The sequence below is a fragment of the Colossoma macropomum genome, unplaced genomic scaffold, assembly GCF_904425465.1.
Source record: "Colossoma macropomum unplaced genomic scaffold, Colossoma_macropomum, whole genome shotgun sequence".
NCBI lineage: Eukaryota > Metazoa > Chordata > Actinopteri > Characiformes > Serrasalmidae > Colossoma > Colossoma macropomum.
In genome coordinates, this window is record NW_023494804.1 from 34,021,189 (window position 1) to 34,046,002 (window position 24,814).

Below are 24,814 nucleotides of genomic sequence, written 5' to 3' on the forward strand. Positions count from 1 at the left end.
ACATCATTTACTCCAAAAAACATCTGACGTCATCTTGTTAATACTGGCATACTTTTTCATAAGTACTGAGGTATTGCTTTATAAGTACAGTGCTCAGAGCTTATACATGTGTTATGAAGTCTCTATTAATGCTGTTTGTGTGTATGTATGGTTATAGTAGTTACCTGGTAGAAAGTGTGGGTGCAGCGGCTGATGAGCACTCAGCACTGCGGTCATCTCGTCATGGTCAGATGGGTGAATGTACTCGAATATGCTGTTACCTGTCAACTCCACCTGCAAAGACAGAACACAGAGATACACACATGCAGTACTGATCAAAAGTCAGAGACTACCCTTCATTTCTTCAATACCCAGTCAAAACAGCCATTAAGTCATTTTTCAGCATCAGGAAAAAACCTGAAAACATATATTTAATAAAAATTACACAGAAGCTTCAACAACTAAATATCATCTTCAAATGTTCAGTACTTTACAGCACTACAGTAGTACTTTACAGTAGTTTATTGTGTGCACACACTGCCTTTATTACAGCTTCCATTCTTTTCAGGAGGCTTGCCTTCAGAAATCTGCAGGGATACTTCTCCACACCTCCAAAGTTCAGTCTTAGAAGTTTGTTGCATTTTTGCTTCTCATGATCGAAATAATTTCAAACACATTCAGTGATGTTGTTGTCTGGACTCTGGGGAGGTCAGTCTATTGTTCTGAGAACACCAGCAGCTTCTTTGTTTGATATGCAAATTTTCCTCTTTTTTGTCTGTTTCCTTATCTTAGAAACAGAATCTTGACAGCTAAACATCCTTTCAGACTCTCATGCTACGTTCACATTACCAGCCTCATTGCTCAAATCGGATTTTTTGCTCAAATCTGATCTCTCTGACACGATGGTTCACACTCGTTTAGGTAAGTGATTCAAATCTGTCACTAATATGATCAAACCAGCGTCCTGAAATGACCCGCATGTGTACATCCTACTCAGTAACGTCATGTGAATGAATCACGTGTGTCATCAGCAAACAGACTAACGAGCAGAACGAGCTTCGCTGAGAAGATAATTAACTCTGATCAGCTCTCAGCTTCATTATTAGAGTGAGACGAAGGAGAAAAAGGTGAGTTGAGCTGCTTTTCCACGTTTACAGGCTTTAACTCCTGTTCGGCGCTGCTGCCATGGTAACGCTGAATGTTGGCGCACGCGCAGTGGAAAAAAAGCACATGAGCGTCACATTAAGGTCGCATGGCCATGAACCGGATATGTATCTGATCTAGGATCACATATGAAAGTGGCTCAGGTCGGATTTGAAAAGATCAGATTTGTGTCCACACAGCCCTGTAAACATCAGATCTGAGTCACATTAGGGCAAAAAATCTGATTTGTGCTACTTCAACCTGGTAATGTGAACAAAGCCACAGTGCTGAGTCGTCTTCTCACAGTGGAAGGATGGACAGAAACACCTGTGGATGTTTTCAGATCTGAAGCAGCTTGATTTTCTCCTCTCTCTCAAAGATGAAAGCTTTAGGTGCTGCTTATCTGATGGAGACAGTTTTGGTCTCTACCAGGTCTTGCTTAGTTGTTAGGAGCCCCAATTTATTCTAAATCCTTTATCTTTTCATTAATTAATGAACTCCAGTTCTGGGAATTCACTTACTTTCCATTAACTTATTATAGAAAGAGAGAGAGAGACACACAGAGAGAGAGAGAGACATTAATTTAGCTAACATTTGTCAGTAATTAGTCAGTTTGTGTTGTTTTCAGAGTTTGGATGTGCTTTGAACAAACTCTAATTGTGCATGCAATAATTAATCAGATTAATGCTCATTTGTCATTTTGAAAGAATGTAATCAACAGTAATTCAGCAGAACCTTTAAGACAAATTGAAACATTTTTTGTGACTGGGATTAGTTGTAATCTCCGTGATTTAAGAAGATTACCTCAGCTCATAGAAATGTCTATTATGCGGTGTGTGTGTGGTGTGTGTGGTGGTGGTGGGACTAAAGCTAAGCTCCCCTGAAATTGATCTGTGTCTCATTCAAAGAGATGGGTGATTCAGTTGCACTCTAAAAGAAACTGACACCAGCCAGTTGTAAAGGGTTAATGTCTGTGGAAAAAAAAGAGGATTTGCATGAGAAAACAAAAGCGGAGCGCAGGCTGGACTTTGATCTATTTTGCTGCGCAAATTAGCAGGGCAGGCCGGACACAGCGAGGGCCACCGTGCGCCACTTCAGTTACAAATTGCTTTCTAAGCAGCTGCGGCTCAGGCTCAAAGCTGAGCTTTGTGCAGAGCTGCAGCATTGTGGCAGAAGGAGCTGCGCAGGCCGACACGGTCAGGATGCAAAGGCACGCAGAGCGTGCAGCCGAACGTCCAGCGGACTTTGATTTTCAACAACTAGATCTCTCTGACTGATGAGGCTTGAGCACGCCAGATCTGACCACCATTTTCTGTCTGGTTATGATTTGGATTTGGTTGTTTTTCTCTCTGCTCAGACACTAGATGACACGCTAGTTCAGCTTAGGGCTGCACGATGTTTCATTTGTTTATTGTTATCGCTGGCAGCCTCCAATCCCGGTTTCACAGTGGGTTGCGATATGCAAATCAACCCTCAAACCACCAACAACGTTTACTGATCACAGTTTCAGTGAGTGTTTCTGTAGATGTTTTAATTAGGGGTCTCCAGATGTGACCCAAGTGATCTTATTTTAATGGACTGGGTATTGGCTGTATTAGCCCTTGTGTGGTGTTGATGTGTGTGTTACTCAGTGGTCTGCTGGACCCACCACATTATTGTTTTTTAAATCAATACAGCCATAACAATTTATGTAAAAATGCCAGATGTGTAAAATATCAAAAGTGGCCAGTGTAGGGTTCTCCTTTAGCAGCTGTAGCCAGTCAGCAGCCTGTCCATTTTGTCCACCCACACACACACACAAACACACACATATACAAACACATACACACACAGGCACACACACACTAACAGCAGGCCATATAGGAGGAGAACAGAGTGAAGGACACAGCACCTCCACACTTTTACTCCCCGCGGGTTCAGCCCAACACCACATGTGTAATATAAATGTGTGGGGGGTGAACAGAGTGAAGGCACTGAAAATGGGTTATTTCATATGTTCTTCACAGAAAATGAGCAAAGGCCAAGAAATCTGATGTTGAAATAATAATAAATCAATTTGGTAAACATTGAAAATTGGTCCCACAGACCGGAACACCACACAAGGGTTAAGCCAACTCCAGTCCTTTTTTCAGTCATAGATAGGTGATGTAAACAACCTGCAACAACATTGTCATGGTGTTACTGGTGGAGGAGGCAGGTAAATGTTCTGTACTCTTTTTTTTGTTTTTTTGTATAATAGTGGGGAAACCTGGACTTCAACATGAACATCCAGCAACGATGGCTTCCAAAAAAAACAACAACATCCAGTTCATGCCACTGCCAAATGGCAAAAGACACCAAAACCTGAACTCTTGACAAAACATTCTGACTGTGTTTGAACCACGTTTCTTCTAAACGTTGGCACATAAAATGTGAGTGTGCAGCTACTTTCTGCCACTTACCACAAACAGCAAGCCAGAATCATGCAGAAAGCACAATCCCACCATGCTTTTCACTCACGAATGGTTAAACAAAACTATCACGGAAATGTTCTCCTCTACCAGTCGCTCAATTCCACTGCTGGTTTTAAACGGGAAGGAGCAGTTTACTGCATGTGTGGTAGAGGTCGTAGCCAAAACCATCAGATAGATCAACCATCACATATGATCAAATTTGGTTAAAATTTGACCAGTTTTAAACACAATATAATATGGTCGAAAAACAAAGCATGTGAGTACAGAATCTCACATTATACACATGCTAAAAATGAAGGAATTTTTCTGTAGTATTCAAAGGCAGCCTAGCATTTCTTACCTAAATATTATGGCTGTATTATCTACGAAAACAGAAAGATCTAATCAGTATTGGTTGACACTCAGGTACTTAGGTCTAGTACTGAATCGGAGTAGGGCTCAAAAAATTGGATCCTACTTTAGATGTTAGATGAATCAAGGCCTTCATGTCATCCAAAAAAGACTATTTTGGTCAAAATAATGCAGGCAAATGTTTAACCCTCATCACTGATTCACCAGTGCTTTTACACACATATGGTTCACTCTACCGAACTGGTTGAAAGTCAGCATTCAAAATGCATTTCAGACTTTTAGCCGACTCAGACTGACCCTTATACCTTAATTATGTTTATTTTATTAAAACTAACGACTGAACATTTATATCACTACAAAAACATCACAACACTACTGAACATCTAGTAAAGTTTCAGTAGTGCTATGGTTGTTTTGGTAGTGATTACATGGAATGATAAAATTGAACATTTCAGCAGCAACAATTTAACCCTCTACTGCATGCATTATGATAGCAATTTAAAAACTTCACTTTCTTGCGTAAAATGGTCTTTGGTTATTAAATTATATAATTAAATTATATAATTATAATTATATGATAATTATATTTAATGATTATTAATAATCTGTCCCAATTATCCTATTCAAAAACATTCAAAAAATTGAGCAGGGGTCCTTTTTGAGTATGTTGCCTTGAGGCAACATTGTGAGACAATGGGAAGAAATTACATAGAGCCATGCTCCCTGAAGTGGTGAGACCTGGTTTGTGACTGGCTAAATCCATTCCACTGTCACACAATGTTGCTTCTAGGCAACAAACATATTTCTGCAAATTCTCATAACAAAAAAAATTATACTGAATGTTAAAAAAGAGGTTTAAATGTGCCCACTAAGAGATAGTATGACCAAGTACATGCTTTTTATTGACTTACTCAAACTCTTCCCTTTGTTGTTAACCCTATTATTGTCTGTAAATGTGTATAATGTTATTGTAAAGTGAGGAAAATGAGTTTGTTGCCCTGAGGCAACATCGTGCAATAGTTTAATCTAACTTTTAGCTAACTTCAAAAACACTAGCCAGTACATGACTAGCATACACAGCTTTGAATAGCTGAATACACATAGCTCAGAATATTTTTCAGTAAAACAAAAAAAGTTTACTTAATTGCAGAATATGTATGTTTCAGTAGTGACAATATATAATGGTACATACTGATTTTCAGGTTTTACCTCAAAACAATGGGGTCTGCTCACCATGTGGCCATGAGGGACAGGGATGCAGTCTCACTTCCTGCTCTAAAATGCAGGGGTGTGGCTAAAATAAGGCTCCACCCACAGACTAAAACTCTGTGTGTTTCAGTAATTACATGAAAACATAGAACAGCGTTTTTTAAATGAAGTTTTTTATTTAATAATTAAACTCTTGATAGCCCTGCAATGGACTGGCGACCTGTCCAGGGTGTATCCTGCCTTCTGCCCAATGACAGCTGGGATAGGCTCCAGCACCCCACCGCGACCCAGAAGGATAAGTGGTTTAGATGATGTATGTATGTATGTAAACTCATGATAAATCTAAGTCTTTCAACTTCCCTTGAAAAATTAAAAATCTTTTTTAAAAAAATGGAAAAAAATATGTAAGGATTATTTTCACAAGTTGAAATTTAAGGGTTAGGGTTTGGAATAGACACCTCCCAACAGAAAATACCCTATAAGTGATGATTTTGTATATATTTAGCTTATTACTATCTTAATTAATGATCATAACATATTCCTTCTAAATATCTCAAGGTTTGAATACTTTGTTTTTTTTACTGTGGGGCTGCAATTTGGCAGAGTGGTCCATTAAAACATATGTGTGTGTGTGTGTGAAGCATATCCCAGTATGTAGCGATCGTACGCTAACACTGATTCAGTAGTAGTTCAAGGACACACTTACATGAGACTTTTTTTCTTTTAATTTTAGCTCGCAGCATATTTGAATGGTCAGCAGCAGCCAGTATATGCAGGTGTTCTCACATTAACAGCAGCAGAGATATTTGCATGCTATTGTATGTGGGGCCCGGCGCTTAAGGGTGATGCTGATTTGGCTAGAGTAGAAACAACACTGTCTTTTAAAGCCACCTACACTGATCCTCACAGGGCGTGTTCACTGTGTGTGTGTGTGCGGGAGGGGGGTGAGGGATCTCAGCATTGTAGATCTCACTCAGCACCATTGTGTTCTGCATTTTCCATTTTAATTTCACACTATTTTCTCTCTATTTCAGAAAGTATTCTATAATTGTTCCTAATAATCTCTCCTCCATCTGTTTCCAGTCTGTTCATTTAAAAATCCATTGAGTTAAACTGAGTCAAACTTTGTTTCCAGTACATGCAAAAGCTGTTTTCAGGCACCAGGCCTCATGAGGGAGGGCTGATCTTGGCTGTGGTTGCACTGCATTCAGTTCGATCCTGAATCAGCTTCGAGTTTTAAAGCACTGCAGGAAACACACGTTAAACGGCCTTGTTATTAACTTCTACTCAGTTGCGCCACTTTGTTATTAACTTCTACTCAGTTCAGCCACTTTGTTATTAACTTCTACTCAGTTGAGCCACTTTGTTCAAATAAAGAACAGAGCACAATTTCATTATGCATTGCTTTTTTCTTCTTCACAAAAAAAGTCTGTGAAATATTCTTGCAGTACTTCAGTTTTTAAAAACTGAAATTAATAATATGTAAAAGCAAACTATCTGAACTGCATCCTAACCTGAAAAAAGCTGCCATTTGTGTTCCTTCCACAGTTTTGTAGCTTGAAAAACAGCCAGATTTATCAGTGGCCTCATTGTGAGCTCTGTTAAATGCATAGTCAGTGTGTTTTGCCTGTTTTAGAGGAATAATTTGTCAAAAAATCTAAACGTTTGTGAATGAGAGCTGGCAGTCTCCAGTTAGCCTGACCGTATTGTCTATAGCTTTCATTCACAGTTTGAAACAGCAGAGATGAAGTAAAAGTCTTTCAGGCAATGTAAAAGGATGATGTTGCCTGCAGCCGTGCTGGAAATACAGCCAAGTGGACATTGAGGAACTCAAGTATTACAAACGCATGCAAATAAATTACAAATGTTCTATGCAAAGTGCATCAGATCTCTGGTGATTTTTTTCTTTTTGTCTATTAAACATTTCCACGTTGTCAAATTTCTCAAAAGCCTTTAGGATAATAGTCCACATCTTCACTATATAAAAAATCTATTATTTCAAACACTGGTTTTAGTCTGCGTGACCACGGAAAATGTTACATTCTTGTAACAAGTAAATAAAAAGTTGAGGCCGTTCCACATTAAATCTCTAAGGCGTACACTGAAAACATACCAAACGTCTCTTAACAGTAAATAACACTTCAATAGTAAAGCCAAACTTTCCTTTATTGTATTTGCCACCTTGACTGTTTTCTCTAGGATTAATAGAGATTCCAGAGAGTTCTGTGATGCTGTTTTGTCTCAGATTGAACGATGATATGATGAGGTGTATTACAGTCAGCATGCTTGTGTGTGTATATATATTATTATTACATACACTTATATATTACATATGGAACATATTATTACATTATTATTATTACATATAGTTACTTACTTTCAGTACTGTGCAAAGGTCACCTAAGAAAATTGTTTAAAACCATTTATCAGTAAGTGATGGAGCAGTAAGTATGTTTTTGCCTATAAAAAACTTCATATATAATGTTAGAACAGAAACAAAATAGCATAAATACAGCAATAGGTAACAAGAAATTATTGTTTTTAACCTCTTACATGGCCAGAAATGGCCAAAGTTTTATTATACACTTCTATAACCTCAGAATAGCACCACCAGTTTGCATTGGAGTCCCTGTAGTTACAGAATAATAAGACTCAGTGCGTAATAAGCCTGAGATTTTAAGGGGTAAAAAGTAGTAAATATCTTATGAGCTAGTTAGAATAATATATATATATATATATATATACACTATTTGTGAAAACCTTGTATCTCCATTTTTGACATTTTTCAGTTTTTGACATAATTTGAAAATACTTGATACCCTTTACATTATATGTAAATTTCATGATGAATGGACTAAAGAGAAATGGCAAAAAATGACTTGGAAAAAACTCTGGTTCCATTGACTTACATTGAAAGTAAAGCATGTTTTTTCCTTCTCCTGTAAAGTTATCATTTTAGAGATACAAGGTTTCCAAGGTTTTCTTCTGATAATATATATAAACACAAATAGTTTATTTATTAATGTATAAAAAAAAATGTATGTTTGTGTGTGTAATACATAAGTAATTATGTAATTATAAGTATATAATACCTAAGTAATTACATATGTATCATATATAATACATATGGGACATGTAAGTGACTGCACACATTGTCTGTGTTAGTGTGTGTGCACATCATTCTCAGGCTCTGTCCCTCACAAACAGCACGTATATCACTGCTTCCACGAAAAATAGCTCCTCTCTCTCCTTCTGCACAGGATTGCTAATGCAATTCTGAGAAAATCTCTCTCTCCCTCTCTCTCTCTCTCTCTCTCTCCCTCTCTCTCTCTCTCTCTCTCTCTCTCACTGCATCTCTTCATGTCCTAGAATATTCCCCAGCCAAATAAACGATCACAGCATTAACAGGATGGGTTAATATTCTGCCCAGACTCCACATCCCCGAGCGTAAAGCTGGAGGTGTTAAAGAGTCCACAGTGGCCTCAGTGTATCGGCCTAATCTGCCTTTTCTTTTCGTCCACGGTTAGCAGACTGCAGCCTCCTCCACCAGACACTCAACGTGTGAAAAATACTGACATTTGCATGACCTGAACCTCAGTGTTTTCAGTGTGCTGAGCAAACAGACTCCGTGCTTTCACACACTGCAGATCGGTGTTAAGAACAAAACCAGCCTACAGCGAGAACAGCAGCGGATAATACTCTCCACAAACCACACACACTCTCACCCATCTGAATCCGCAGGTGGAGAAATTTACCTTCCATTGTTTCATTTATCACCACAGAGCGGCAAATAACATCTCAAAGAGCGTATCAGAGTGGCCCTTTTCTGACCGGGACTTCGAGCAGACATGCCAGACATGCCAGCTGAGGTTACAGGTTTTGTATTTGGAGTAGCTATTCAATGTGGACTCACCTGAGATAAGCCGAGGTGAACCGAGGCGGTCTCAGAGATGTACATGATTTTACCATCAGACGCAACGACAAACACAAACCCGTCCAGAGTCTGTATGGGTGAACAACAAGATGATGAATATAACAGGGAATATAATAGGTACTATTATACGTAATATATGATACACTGGAAATGACATGCTTTGAATTTATGTGATGCAAATGTGTCGCTCATTTGCACATGAATGGAAGGTGTTACATCAACATGGATCTTGACAAAAGTGGCAAGACTGAAAGAACAGTGTGTTCATGTAACCTATATATTTATTTATGCAACCAACACAATTTGAATGAAGTAAAAACACTTTTTTTCTAGTGTAGGTTAATAATATATCTGTGCCTTATTAATATGTTCTGACTTTATGCACTGATACAACGCTGTAAGACAAGGTTTAAAAAGCGGAAACTGATTATCAGACTAACTGAGTATAGTCAAAAACAGTAACTTTACAGGAAAGGATTTTTTTTTAACTTTTAATGGAAGTCGGTATAAAGAGATTTTATTCCTAGTAATTTTATACCTTTTCTTTTGATTCATACATCATTAACTCACAATTTAAAAGGCAGCTTATATTAAAAAAAAGACAACAATGGGGATACAAGGTTTTGTCCTGATAGTAATGATATACAACTGCACTAATTATAAATAATTACACATTAAAAATGACGCTTTTTAATATTTAATAGAAATTGTGGATTATTATTATTATTATTATTATTATTACTTCATTTGAAAGTATTTCTTTTTATACAGTATTTTTCAGACAGGCTTGGCAAGCATGTCACTGCTGTTGGAACAAAACTTTGTATCTCCATTTTTCATTTTTTGACATAATTCAAAAATGCCTGTTGCCCTTTACATTGTGTCAAAATTTCATGATGAATGGACCAAAGGAAATGGCCCAAAATGACTTGGAAAAAACTCTGATTCCATTGACTTGCATTAAAAGTAAAGTATGTTTTTTCCTTCTCCTGTAAAGTTACCATTTTGAAGATACAAGGATTTGTTCCGACACCAGTGATATGTTAATATATTTATACAATAAAATGTGTTGTTTATTAAACCATTAACAAAGTAATGCATTGAACTGACTTGATTTAAATATGTACACCATTTCTACATAAATAAAACACATTACATCAACACAATAACTGCTTTAAAACAGAAATGTGTTATTAAATGTGTTATTCATGTGGAAGAGCCCCCTCCCTCCCCCTTAAGAACAATGTCCAATTTTACTGTAATGCTAAACCAGATCTGTGCCTGATTTTTTTCTTGTACAGGATGATGATGATGTATAAACGTACACACAGTTGGGAGAAGGAAACTGGAACAGTAGTCTGTTTTAGCAGACAAATTGCCCACCTATCTGGGATAAGAAGCCCCTCTAACTGGGATAAGAAGCTAACCTAGTGAATCTTGAATCAATTTGTTTTTTAAAAGTCACAGAACATATAATTTATATGTCAAATCATTTTTTTTTAAATAACTGGGTTATTAATCAAAGTGCAACACCAAAAATATTAGATCTTAAAATGAAATTGAGGCCTTGTCCCAGGTGTGCATTAATGATACCACTTCATTATGATAAGCCATGACAAAAGACAATGATAGAAATGTTAATTTTGTGCATTAAAATAATTAGTGTGATTGTTTTAACTGCATAATGATATTATGCATTGTCATTATTATGTCTGATATGCATATTCATTTATTATTATCGTTATTATTATTATTATTATGAGTCATAGTAGTACTATGGCATCAATAATAGCAGTAACAGTTTAAACAAATTAATAGCATTCAGAGCAAAAAGCAAGTTAATGCTAATGCTAGCCAGCCCAAAGTTCACAGTCAGCAAGTAACTAAATATCATTTTGGGGTCAGTATTGCAAAGGGGGTCTTTTACTTTGTGTCTGGGGAGACTTTTTGCGCCAAAGGTCTAAAATTATTTTTAATTCAAAAGAAAAAAAATCTCATATTCGTTCTCAGAAGAAAATTTACTATTATCTCTACAACCCCCACAATCATACAGCTTAACAGCTTTTCTTGTACAGATTACATGTATAAGTATAGATCACTAATTTATAATTATATAAATTAGATCGACTGACCCCAAACATTTCTGCAGCAGTAAATCTCAGGAACGCAGGTTTGCAGATGAAATTTCAGCGTTTGTTAGACCAAAGCCATTCAGTGCATGTGTCGGGGTGGGGGCTTCTTCCCCCCCATGCTACCCTACACATGTGAACTGAGTAAATTCAATGCATTACATTCATAAATGAACCATAAATGGTCTCTGGTTGCAATTCATGCTTTCTATAATAAACCTATGTAAATGCCTACATCTCTTATCAGTCTCTCTCTCTGTTCTGAAGTGTGTAATGAAGTGTTTTCACTAACCTGCAGCAGGTGGGATCCTAACTCTTTAGCCATGCTGTCCAGTGGGCTGATGCGGGACTGCTGACCCCACGCCTCTCCAAGACCTTACACACAAAACGGTACGTTAAACCAGGACCACACAAGACCCCCATCACATGCTCATCTTTATTTTCCTTCTTTTATCAGCACAGTTATTTTAAACAGGGCATGGATTTATTACACAAAGGCTCCAACCAAACAGCACATTCACTTCCCCTGTTAGCTGTTAAACGGTTAATTATTCATTTAAAGTCTTTATTTTTTAAAAATATATTCTTTTATTTACTCACTATAAACGTAATCATGATGGAGGCTACATTTCTGATCAGGCTCCACAACTTTAGATGAGAAAGTACTTTGTAGCCCAGTTAATGAAACAGTAAAGCTTCAGTGAACAGCAGCCTCCTTCACTCTGCTGTCATCACTGCTGTGATGAAGCATTACAGTGAAATCTTCAGTGTCTGTCTGCACAGTTACTGAGTGAGGTGTAGTCTCACATTTCTAACGCTGTCTCCTGTTAGTCAGAGACTGATTTACACTGATTTACATTAGAATAAGAGAGAACGCAGGGTCTGCACATGTAGAGCCGAAGTTATATTATAATAATCATTATTAGAAATGTGTTTATTGTAGAAGTAACCTATAGTGAGTCACAGGAAGCCATAAGCGTGCTATTCTACAATTTCCAAAATAGAAACATTTTAAAGGAAAAACATATTTCAAATAGAAACACTTTCAAAAAGCTTTTAAAATAGAAACCGGTTAAAAACCAAAACACAGCGAGCAGAAGCTGAATTTTTATTTAGCTGTTTTCAACATCTGTGCTCACTGTTTACACAAGGGAGCAAATCTATTAGCTCCTCTTTCCTCACAACAACTCTATAAAAAGTGAATTTTCAGTTTTCTCACAGTAACTTCATAAAGAGTCAATTTGATATTTCCTCACATTATTTTAAATGGAGTGAATTTTATTTTTTCACAGTAACATAATAACGAGGGAATATTAACTTTATAAAGAGTGAATTTTATATTTTCTCACAATAACTTTATAAAGGGTGGATTTTAATTTTATAAAGAGATCTTTTTATATTTTTTCATTAACTTTATAATGAGTGAATTTTTTTGCTTCAGTTTTATAGAGTGAATTTTAATTTTATAAAGAGTGAATTTTATATTTTCTTATTCATTTTATAAAGAGTGAATTTTAATTTTATAACGAGTGAATTTTAATTTTATAAAGAGTAAATTTTATATTTTCTTATTCATTTTATAGAGTGAATTGTAATTTTATATAGAGTGAATTTAAATTTTATAAAGAGTAAATTTTATATTTTCACTTTAGCTTTATAAAGAGTGAATTTTAGATGTTCTTATTAATTTTATAAATAGTGAATTTTAGATGTTCTTATTAATTTTATAACGAGTGAATTTAATATTTTCACTGTAATTCTATAGAGTGAATTTCCTGTGTTCTCATATAAGCCTGTAGGGAGTGAAAGCTCGGCTACGCGTCACTCTGCGCTTCACTCTCAGTCAGAGAGAATAAACGGAGCTGCAGTGACTAAAATTCAGCGCCCGCTTCACTTTTACATTTTTCTCGGAGTTGGTGAAAATTGTTCTGTTGGTCTAAACGGCTCTTTAAATCATCTCTGTATTATTTTTATTATTTATTCATTGTCCTCAGTGGCCGCTCGTCAGGCCGAGAAACAGACGGGAGACGAAGAAAACTCCCCGCTTCAGACTCTTAATAACAAAAACACTTATTACTTTATTACGAACCGCTCATTTTAATCTAGTTTATTTTTTATATTACTCTAAATTCTCTGTATTAATTATTAATTTATAACCGGCCTGTGATTCAATTACAGCGAAGTATTTTTAAAGAAAAAATGATTCGGTTTTAATTATTACGCGTTATAATAATAATAATTATAATAATTTAATTATTAATTATTAAGAGTTTTTGTTTTATCATATGTGCATAAGATTTGCTGGTTTTCTGGCTGAAAATAAACAGAGAACGTTCTTAAATATGACATTTTTCTGGATATTTAAGTGCACAATGTAACATATTTGGAGAAAAAATAAAGCATTAAATGTGGCCTGTGCAAAAGTTATGGCACATTTTATATCTAGTTTATGTTTCTTTTTAAAATCAACAAATAAACAGATAAGCTGTTCATTATGCATGACGTAAATTGTCACAACTGACCGCAGAAAGTCCCGTAAATATGACATTTCTCACTTTACAAGTCATTTTTTCGCGCGAGCGAGTCTTTGTACTTTGATTATTTATTTTTTATTGATTTTTTTTATTGATTTTATGATTTATTTGTTTTTTAAATCGCTGTGAACAGGATGAGGTCTGTCTCTGCTGTCAGTGTCTTTATAATAACAGTAAAATAATATTATAATATAATAATGAAACCTGTGTGTGTGTGTGTGTGTGTCTCACCGTCCGGGAACACCGCTCTCATCCTCAGGTAGCTGGTGGTCAGGCGGATGATGGAGGCCTTGTCCAGCTGCGAGGTGATGGCCGAGGGCAGAGGCAGCAGTTTGGCCAGTTCATAAAACTCCCCGTTTTCTTTTTCTCTCCGCGTCTTCGCCGCATTTTTGGACTTTTCCTTCATTTCTGCCGCGCAGAAACACCACCTATACACATAATCCGAGCGCGCTGCCCCCCGGCCTGTCCACTGATTCCCGCACGAGCCGCTCTCATAAGCCTGTTTCACTCTAACAGCAGCAGTCAGTGTAGGTCAGATAACTCTCTCTCTCTCTCGGGGGTCTTACAGTGGGCTTTTAAATATGCACTGAATTAAAGAACAGCAGTTCCTGCAGGTTGAGAACTGTTAGTGTTAGTTAATAACTGTGTTATTAATGAGATCTGGCTCAGCCGTGGTTTCAGCTCTGAGCCTCTACAGGACAGACGCTCCACTGTGGACTCCGGATCTTCTCTCAGTGAGACCCGTCCAGGCATGATCCTTCATCTCCCTTCATTTACTGGACTGTGTCTCAGTGGAATGACCATGGAGGCCGAGTGAGAGCAGCAGCGTTAGGCCTCACAACGAGACGATCCCCTCAGGGCGCAGTACAGCTGAATTAAGCCCCACAGTTCACACTGTGAGTTATTTCCCAGCCCTGATCTGTAAAACTGCCTCATGTTCGTCCACAGCAGAGTGAACTTCTCAAACGCAGCTCTAGTTTTGTGGATTTCACACTCATTTAGTTCTCATCTCGGCCCGCCAGAGCCCAAACCCATCAGGAGAAACGAGACAGAGAAAGCTGCACGAGGAGCCACTCGCCATCCAGAGAAACTACAGAAGTGAGCCGTGTTTCGTGTCCCGGTTCCAGCCCTCCATGTCCGTAACAACTCGTCCAAAAAGCCCGAGAAGTCTCTTCAGTGAGCGGAGATCTCCTCCTGCTGCCCAGCGCTGTCCAGAGCGCGTAATCCCAGAAGACAGGAGGACACTCTGAGAGCCACTCACTAACGCCTCTCACAGAAAGAGGAGAGGGAGAGAGAGGGAGAGAGAGAGAGAGGGAGAGAGGTGCAATACAAACAAGGAGGCTGAAACCGCGTGACGTCAGTCCAGCGCTATTTATTTTATTTCCCACCCGTTTTCCGACAAACCCCGCCCTCCTAGACTGCTCTATGGTATAAACTATTAGCCAATCCTGGCACAGCCAAATAATAGTAAAAATAATATTAATATATAGTCAAATTATGTGTGTATCACAAGTATTAATGCTACTTTTAAGGACGGTTAGAATTGTTAAGAAACATAAAATAAAATTAAGTAAAACAAAAATAAAACGCGTTGATTGGCTACTCCGTTGTGAACTGCTGGCCAATTCCAGCGCAGAAAAAACAGCCTGTTGGCGCGCTGCAGGTGAGCGGAGGGTTCCTATTGGCTGACGACGATCTATCATCCAATCCTAGCATAGGAGGGCGGGTCTTGTCCGAAAACGGGTGCGAATTGTTAATGACACCGCGGTCTCTCGGCGGGATGAGCTCAACTAAACGTGATTTCGACGTGATTGAAGTTCGCTCTCTTTATTCCGGCCGTGGCTCTTGTTAAACAGGCGAAATCGGTTCCTGCAGGTTGAGCTCGGCGCTCTTTAGGTCAGTGAAGCTGAGGCTGTCAGCTGAGTGAAGCTGGTTCCCTCTCACAGGAGTGAAAATGACCGGAGACACGGTCCAGTGTCCTAAAACGTGATGTCTGACACCAGTTAAGTATTAAAAGTGTTAGAAGCCGCCGCCTCTAAGTTTGAATGTCTTTGCATCGCCAACTCTTTACTAAATAACCTTTTCAGAAATAAATCACTGCCAGATCAGATAAAGGCTTATGGGCAACTAGCTAATCGACACACTGATTATCGGTTACGTTCTTGTTTTCAAACAAGATAATTTATTAATTTCATATGAACTAATATTTATTTCTCTTCAGCTACACTGTAAAAAGTGTCTGGTCAGATCTACTTAAAAACGACTTCATGTGGTAACAAGTAAATGAACTAGTTTTATTCAACGTAAATCAATACTTTGAATGAACGATTCTTTGAAGTCATTTTTTGAGTGGAATAAAACTACTTAATTTACTTGTTACTACATTGAGTATTTTTTAAGTAGATCTGACTGAGCCACTTTTTACAGTGTAAGATCTGTACATTGCAATTTATTTACATTTACTGTAATATTGACCTCTTTCTCCCTTTAAAAGGGGCTGTCCAAACTTGTGATTACTTGGCATTAATGGTGTATCACCAGTGGTCATCACAGATGTAATCTGATGTAATTCAGCCATAATACTACTACTACTACTACTACTACTACTACTACTAATAATAATAATAATAATAATAATGAATTAAGACATGATCTTGATCTTTACAGCTCCAGATTTTGAACCTCTTTCCATTTTAACAGCAGATCTGTTGATCAGAATGTTTCAAGCTTCAGGTTTCAAGTTTATTTGTCTTTTGCACAACATGTCAGGACATTCATGCATTGAGATGCTTGTGGTGAAGCTCAGCTAATCACTGTGCAGCATACAGTTATATACATACTAAAAACAGTGCAGACAAAACAAAACAATACAAAATATATATGTATAGAAAATATTAAAACTGAGATATATTAAATATACACAAAATATAGAGACAATGTGTGCAGATATAATGTATGTAGCATTACACCGTTGTTTGAGGTTACTTTGGTTACTAATTTAATTAATCTGCATGTTCAGTAAATCCAGAAGGAGCAGGTTTAATACAGAATGGCATATGTGGAAGTAGCACGCTGTATTTAGCATACAGAGCCCTGAGTGGAGGAAATGAAGGGAGGTAAATACAGTCAGGAATTGTTAGCCTAAGTAAGTTTGTCCTCTCATTAGTGAATGTTTAGCGTGATTTATAAATGATCAAGCCCAGAATTAGTAGGATGGGCAAGCGCCGGTGGTGATACAGTGTGTGACAGTGTTCTGGTGTGCAGAGCCGAGTGTGTGAGGCGGTAATCAGTGGATTTATTTGTGTAGGAGAGCTGGCTGTGATATCCAAACTATCACTTTCTCTCTGCCTGTCAGTCCTGATGGATTATCTCCAAGAGCCCAATATGGAAAATACTGAGAACCTGCTTCTCTCTCTCTCTCTCTCTCTCTCTCTCTCTCGCTGTCTCTCTGTCTCTCTCTCTCTCTCACTGAGCAGATGGTGGGGTTCCATTAGCAGTGTGCATGGTGCAGCTTGCTGGCTTTAAAAGATGCAATTCTTAAAGAACAAGTGCCACAAATCATTCCCTGACTGATACCTTGGTAGAACCCCTCTTTATTCCTCAAAGAACCTTGTTTGAAAAATAGATATGTTTGAGTGTGAAGAACTCAACTTTCATGATGTTAAGGTTCTATACCAAATTAAGTGTCCCTTCCTAGAACCTTTACATCATGTGGAGGTTCTTTAAACTACAAAAAGGCTCTTCACATTCACATCTCATTTACTAAAAGGGTTCTCTAAAGGACGATCCATTGAAAGTTTTTTTAGGGAACCAAAAGTGGTTCTTCTATGGCTTTGTGTAAAGAACCCTTGTTAGCACCACACTCTCAGAAAAAAAGGGACCAAACTGGTGGCGGTACTCTCAAGGGTACATCTTCGGTACCTTTAGTTACACTCTTAAAAAAGATGGTTCTTCAAGGGTACTTTAGTAAAGACAAGGGTTCTATATAGAACCATTAACACACTGCATAATTGAACACAGTTTGCATAATTAACTGGTTCTTCGTATTGATGGAGAAGGTGTTGTGAATGGCTTTTTGTAAATGGTTCTATATAGCACCAAAAAAGGGTTCTGCTGTTGTTACGATGTCAAGCAAAAACTGAACAGGAGAGACGTTGCACAAAATTATTTTATATTTCCATTTCCATTTAGTCATTTATTACACTGTTTACACACACAGTTACAAACAGTAGAAAAGCCATGCAAAGTACCTGGAGATACTGTAAGAAAGTATAACCTATAATTTATAATCTATAGGAGAAAAGAACCTTATCAGCTTCAAGTCAAGTCAAGGCTTTATTGTGATTTCAGCCGCATACAAGTACACAGTGAAACGAAACAACATTCCTCCAGGACCAACACAGGAACACAAGTGCAAGACAATTCAATACAATATTTACATTGACCTATTTAATTAAATAAATACAAGAAAACACACTAAGGAGAATGAATTAAATGCATTTAAGTGCATTTGTTCTTATGATATTTGTGCAGGTTTATGTACCACAAACAGTCATAATTCATTTCTACATAACCCTTTTTTCAACCTCTCTTTATAGACAGACAGATAGATAGATAGATAGATAGACAGATAGATAGATATCTCAATATATAACTATATTGATCCTGAAAGGGAAATTGTAGTGTTACAGCAGCAAGACATATAATTGCACATACTTACATACATTAGGCAGAAATAAAATAGGAATAAAAACAGACATAAATTAGGCGGAAACAGAAAAATAGACATAAATTAACTAAACTATGAGAGGGTAGGAATAAAAGTATATCTATTGCATATTTACATAGCATATAAGACAGATTTGTTGTATTTACATGAGAGCAGGTTTTGCACTAAGTGGTATGAGGTAGTTACAGCACAGTGAATATTATCCCTTAGATTTAAAGGGGAATTCCACCAATGTTTCAAAATTTCTTGATGTGTGAAAAGGTTCACTGCAGAGAAACTGACTCTGATTTCTTTCCAGTGGTGGTGATGATAGGAACCAGGCGTCACCATGTCTACAACACAAACACAGCCATTTATTTACGATCCGAAACCACCAGTGAACCTTCCCATGTCTTCTGAGTTTTTATCTGTGCAGTGTAGATAATGGTAAAATAGTCATAAATCTAAAAAATAATAAGTTTTCTGTGGGGACTATTTTGCCTCATAATGCCCTGTGTGTACACCTCCGCCATGAATGTATTAAAATAAAAGGATTCAAATACGTTTTAAGCCAAAACTTTATCACAAACTGTAATGAAACAATCTCTCAGACATCAGGCAGTGAATTCATAACCATTACATGTCATAACTTTCTGTGAGGGAGCTTTTAGAGGTGGACGTCTGGTTCCTATCACCACCACTGTGAACAATTCTGACTCAGTAAGTTTCTCTTGTATGGAGCATTTTACACCAAACCACTCTGAATGGCTTTGTTTACATCTCAACCAGTGTGTATGGGTGGAGCTAAAGTGCCATAGGCTTGATATTGAAATGCTTTGGCTTTTGTGACATCACAAAAACAACGAATTCAAAAGGAGCAGGTTAGTTTTCGTATATGGACTGTATGGACTTGGAAGTTAATATAATGTTTTTAAACTTTTGCATACTACATCAAATCTTCATTTCACATGTCCATAATATGCGCCCTTTAAGTGCGAATGAGTGCAATACTGTCCTGCCTAAAGAGGTGAGTCTTCAGACCACCACTGTTATGCCAGCAAGGAAGCATTTCTCAGTGCTTAGGGACAAAGTCTGGCAGCTGAGGCTCAATTTCGGGGAGAGACAGACGTTTGAACATGCTTGAGCCTAAAACAAACTGCCTGAAGGCCTAAAACATGACCACAGATCTGATTTTGAATCCAGCTGCGGCCAAACTGTGCAACATTTGGTGGATGTCTGGTTCCTATCACCACCACTGTGAAGAACTTAGACTCGGCAAGTTTCTCTAGTACGGAGCATTTTACACCAAACCACTCTGAGTGGCTTTGTTTACATCTCAACTGTTTAATAATGTAGATTTTTTTGAAACATAGGTAGAGTTCACCTTTACACTGTCTATGCCTTTAAGAATGATATAGGTAAATGACCTTTGTTCTAATTGGCTGCCTCTCATTTAAAAAGCAGTTCAGGCTTTTTGAACATGCTTGAGCCTAAAACAAAGTGCCTGAAGGCCTAAAACATGACCACAGATCTGAATTTGAAGTTGCCTCATCCAGCTGCGGCCAAACTATTTCGCTTTGCAAAGCTGATGGGAGGACGACCATTTGGAAACTATTTGTAACCAAAGCCAGCATTACAAAACACACAACCTGATGGAATGAAGACAGAATTAGACATTAGAGGACTGGATGAAAGTAATATCATCTGAAGAGTCGGCGGGTTTAACTCCTTTGGCTGCATCTGGATGGATTTTTTTCTTTTGTAAAAGCTAAAGAAGCTCTTATAGAAGCTCCCACTGTTGAACTGATTCAGCCAACGAGAAAATGGTCCATAATTTGTATATTGGTAGTCCTCCGAGATCTGAAGCTGTTCAAAAGGTAAACTGTAGCCTGATTCCTTGTTTCTTTGTAGCTGTACAGACGTGTGCAAAAGTTTGGGCGCCCCGGTCAAATTCCACGTATCGTTAATTTTCTGGAGAGAGCACACTAAATGCATCCTGTGCAAAAGTTATGGCACATTTTTGTAGGTTTTCTTCACAATATGTTGAAAAAGATATATATACAGTGGTGTGAAAAAGTGTTTGCCCCCTTCCTGATTTCTTATTCTTTTGCATGTTTGTCACACTTAAATGTTTCAGATCACCAAACAAATTTGAATAGTAGACAAAGATAACACAAGTAAACACAAAATGCAGTTTATAAATGAAGGTCTTTATTATTAAGGGAGCAGGACAATGATCCAAAACACACCAGCAAGTCCACCTCTGAATGGCTTAAGAAAAACAAAATTAAGACTTTGGAGTGGCCTAGTCAAAGTCCTGACCTGAATCTGATTGAGATGCTGTGGCATGACCTTATAAAGGCAGTTCATGCTCGGAAACCCTCCAATGTGGCTGAATTACAACAGTTCTGCAAAGATGAGTGGCCAAAATTCCTCCACAGCGCTGTAAAAGACAGTTGTTGCTGCTAAGGTTGGCCCAACCTGTTTTTAGGTGTAGGGGGCAATCACTTTTCCACACAGGGCCCTGTAGGTTTGGATTTCTGTTTCCCTTAATAATAAAGACCTTCATTTATAAACTGCATTTTGTGTGTACTTGTGTTATCTTTGTCTACTATTCAAATTTGTTTGGTGATATGAAACATTTAAGTGTGACACACATGCAAAAGAATAAGAAATCAGGAAGGGGGCAAACACTTTTTCACACCACTGTATATATAAACAATTCTCCAAAATAGTAACTTTACAGGAGAGTGCAAAAACCCTCTTGCCTTTTAATGTAAGTTAATCTAAAGAGGCTTTATTCCAAATGATTTTGAAGCTTTTCTTTTTGTCCAGTCATCATGAACTTTGATTGACCAGCTAGTGTGTTGAAATGATGTATAAAAATAAAAATAGACAAAAATAGGGCTAGACGGATATGGATGTGTGTATCACTTGATCAGTGCTGTTCAAACTTTTATGGTGTATGGCCTGGTGTTTCCAGTATTTTGACCACCCCATAGAATGGCAGAGAGAGAGCGAATGAAAGAGTGAGAGGATCCAGAAGCAGTGCCTGGCTTAACCTCTTATTAACCTTGGTTAGTGGAGCTTAGTAACTTATTAATGTCTCCCACTTCCAGGTGTGCAGGTCACTGATCTCTAATTTAACCCAAACCCAGGGACACTTTCTCCACTTGACTGTTTCAGCAAACCGACGGCCTTCTAAACTTGTTTATTCGTGTCTTCAGTCCTGATGTAAGACACTACAGTAGGAGTGTGTGAGTGGCGTGAAGCAGACTGAGCTCCGGCAGGGTAGAGAGTCAGCTCACTCTCAGAGAGTTCAGGAGTTTGTGGTTTGTTCTGGGTGAAGTGCAATGCAATGTTTAACTAAATAGGCCATAAAACTTATTATCTACTTGAAACCTGTGGCCAAGAACTGTTTCAGTGTTAAAATCATCCTGACTGTGAGAAAAAGTATACAGTGTGACACATACGTGTATATATATATATATATATCCTGTAAAGATACCACTTTGGAGATATGAGGTTTTCTTCCAAAAACAGGGACATATATATATATATATGTTATTACTTATCATATGTCAAATTCTAAGTAATATATTACTTATACATTATACATTATACTTTTGGCATTCAAGTAAAAATATTTATATTTCATATTAAGCACCAAAACAACAAATTATATTTCTCAAAGCACTCTGACTTTGTATATCAGTTCCACATGCTACATGAACACAATTCTTCTTTCAGTTTCCTGTTTTTTTTGCAAGAATTCAGTTGATTTCATTTTTTTCTTTTCATTTAAATTCAATCAATTTGAATCAAGTAATGCCAACCTCTTTTTCAGCTTGTAATAAAGCATAAAACTACTTAAAACTACATAAAACAAATTAACATATTTATTTAAATTAAATGAATCTTAGAAACATTACATATTTACTTAAAAACTCTTCTAATGAAATTATGTTACAGTGACAATAGGTAGGAGTAAAACAAAGTTTAATTAACGTTATTACATTGCTTACATAATAATTTTAATTCATTATTTTACCCCCAAGGTGAAAATAAGTCAACACATCCTCTACAGAGAACACACTTAAACATGGCACTCTTCTGCAAATTTTAGTGCACAATTTCTATTTATTTGCCAAGTTTAAAACATTAGGAAATATTTATATATATGTATACGTTTTTTATATTTTATATATAAATCTATATATAAAACATTAAATGTGTCATAATGTTTACACAGGTCATTTTATTTCCCCCCACTGTGTTAAAATCAGCAAATAAACAGTAATTATACGTTCCAATGTGCAGAACTATGTTCTCTGTAGAGGATGTGTTAACTTATTTTCACTTGCATAACAAAACAAAAGCATATTATAGATTTACATTCAGTACGTAAATAATGTAATAATGAGGTTATGTAATGCCATTATGTAAATAATCATTATCAGAGTGAACAGGGAGAGAGTAATAGAGACGAGTGGATCTCAGGCTGCGTCTGAGTTCTGCACGTGCTCCGTCCGTGTGTGCGGAGTGTAAATATACGAGGTGTCAGAGCTGGTGATTAATGAGAGGAGGGGGTTTAATACCCAAATTACCATCAGCAGGGCCGCCTCCTCCCAGAAACCATCCCTCCGTCCCGCCATCCCACCTTCCTCTCCGCGGCACTCTTCAACAGAACCCTCAGAAAAAGAGCCAAACAGAACGTTTAAATGGTTCCATCTGACCTGAAAGGTTCCTGTTTGGAATTGCTCTCAGAGGTCTCTCATATACTTGCAGCTCTAAATAATAATACATAATAAATTGGTGATAATGTGTCTAAATATGGCCATGACTATAAAACTAACTGAACTGAAATACACTCATAAGTGTATCTGTGTCTTAATCACAACCTGCTTTATCCTCTTTGTTTTAAGTCATGTTTTTATTAACTTCATGGACGACATCTCACACACTCTCTTTATTTAATCATTTAATCATGACTGATTTAATCTTGACTGATCCTAATTTTTTGATTTTTCATCTACTTAACATATTTAAAGCTTTCATCTTTGGGAGAGAGGAGAAAATCAAGCTGCTTCAGAATTAAAAACATCCACAGGTGTTTCTGTCCATCCTTCCACTGTGAGAAGACAACTCAGTGCTATGGGTCTGAAAGGATGTGTATCTGTTGTTACCGCTGCCTCAGAGTCCAGACCTTAACATCACTGAATGTGTTTGGAATTACTTTGATTGTGAGAAGCAGAAAAAGCAACCAACTTCTAAGACTGAACTCTGGAGGTGTGGAAAAACATCCCTGCAAATTTCTTTGAAAGCAAGTCTCCTGAAAAGAATGGAAGCTGTGATAAAGGCGAAGAGTGGCTAAGCTGAATACTGAAATTTTGATTATTATATTTAGTTGTTGAGGTTTTTTGTTAAATATATGTTTAATGACATTAAATAAATGAAAGGTGGGACCTTTGTACATTACCCACTGCACATTTATAAATAAAGTCATCAGTAAATTGTTAACTGTTGACAGTCAGATGTTTTGTTTTAATAATGCAATATAGCAACATCCCCTGCAATAAAACCCAAAAGGACAGACAGAAAGGAAGGAGAGCGGCTGGCGGCTCCGCTAACAGTAAAACCAGATGGACCAGGTCTGCACCGCGGAGTGTTTTTGTCTCCTTCCATGCACCATTGAGCACACACACGCACACACACACACACACACACAGAGCTACCTGCACTGAGAACAGTGTGTGAGCAAACAGAGAGAATGGTGTAAGACAAAAACCTAAAGGTGGAAATGATGCACAGCTGCACTCACCTGTTCTTATGATCGTTTACAGAAACTACACTTTTACATTACTTGATGACTTAATTACCTATTTTTTAGCAGTTGTCTATACATTTTTATATACTTATATTTGAATTTGTGTTGACACCAAGAGAAATTCACTGTTCATCTTGTAATTGGGAAAAGAAAACAGATGAACGTTCTGATTCTTGTTGTTTTCATCAGTATATAAAAAGCCCAAAGTGATCACAGATTGACACATAATCACTTTTGATACAAACCCTGGTTACATTGGCACCATAAAAAGGATTTTCATCATTTTTTAAGTCAATAATTGAGGGGTAAACAAGCTCATTCAGAGAGATTTGATGTGATACACACTTGTCAGTATGCTGTCAGTGTTCCTCTTGTACTTAATGTAAAGCCAGGGATGTCTTTTTGTTACTGTGTACCTCCCCTTCAATGTGTTCATGTTCTTTGATTGTAAAGCATCCTTTTATAAATATATGTGATGATGAAGAAGATGATGATGATGGTGATGGTGGTATAGATATACACTGTAAAAAGTGGCTCATCAGATCAA

The 24,814-nt window shown here is 37.3% G+C and overlaps 1 protein-coding gene across 1 annotated transcript in view; it reads right to left on the reverse strand.

Moving 5' to 3' along the window:
- Window positions 1-15,009, reverse strand: part of sim2 (SIM bHLH transcription factor 2) — a 37,327-nt gene extending 22,318 nt beyond the window's left edge. Inside the window, exons 1-4 of the mRNA XM_036595828.1 lie at window positions 13,964-15,009; window positions 11,491-11,573; window positions 9,049-9,138; window positions 165-273 (exon numbers count right to left, since the gene is read on the reverse strand). Coding sequence (XP_036451721.1) covers window positions 165-273; window positions 9,049-9,138; window positions 11,491-11,573; window positions 13,964-14,138 — 457 coding nt within the window. The 5' untranslated portion in view covers window positions 14,139-15,009. The remainder of the gene's footprint in view (window positions 1-164; window positions 274-9,048; window positions 9,139-11,490; window positions 11,574-13,963) is intronic.
- Between the last annotated feature and the right edge of the window lie 9,805 nt (window positions 15,010-24,814).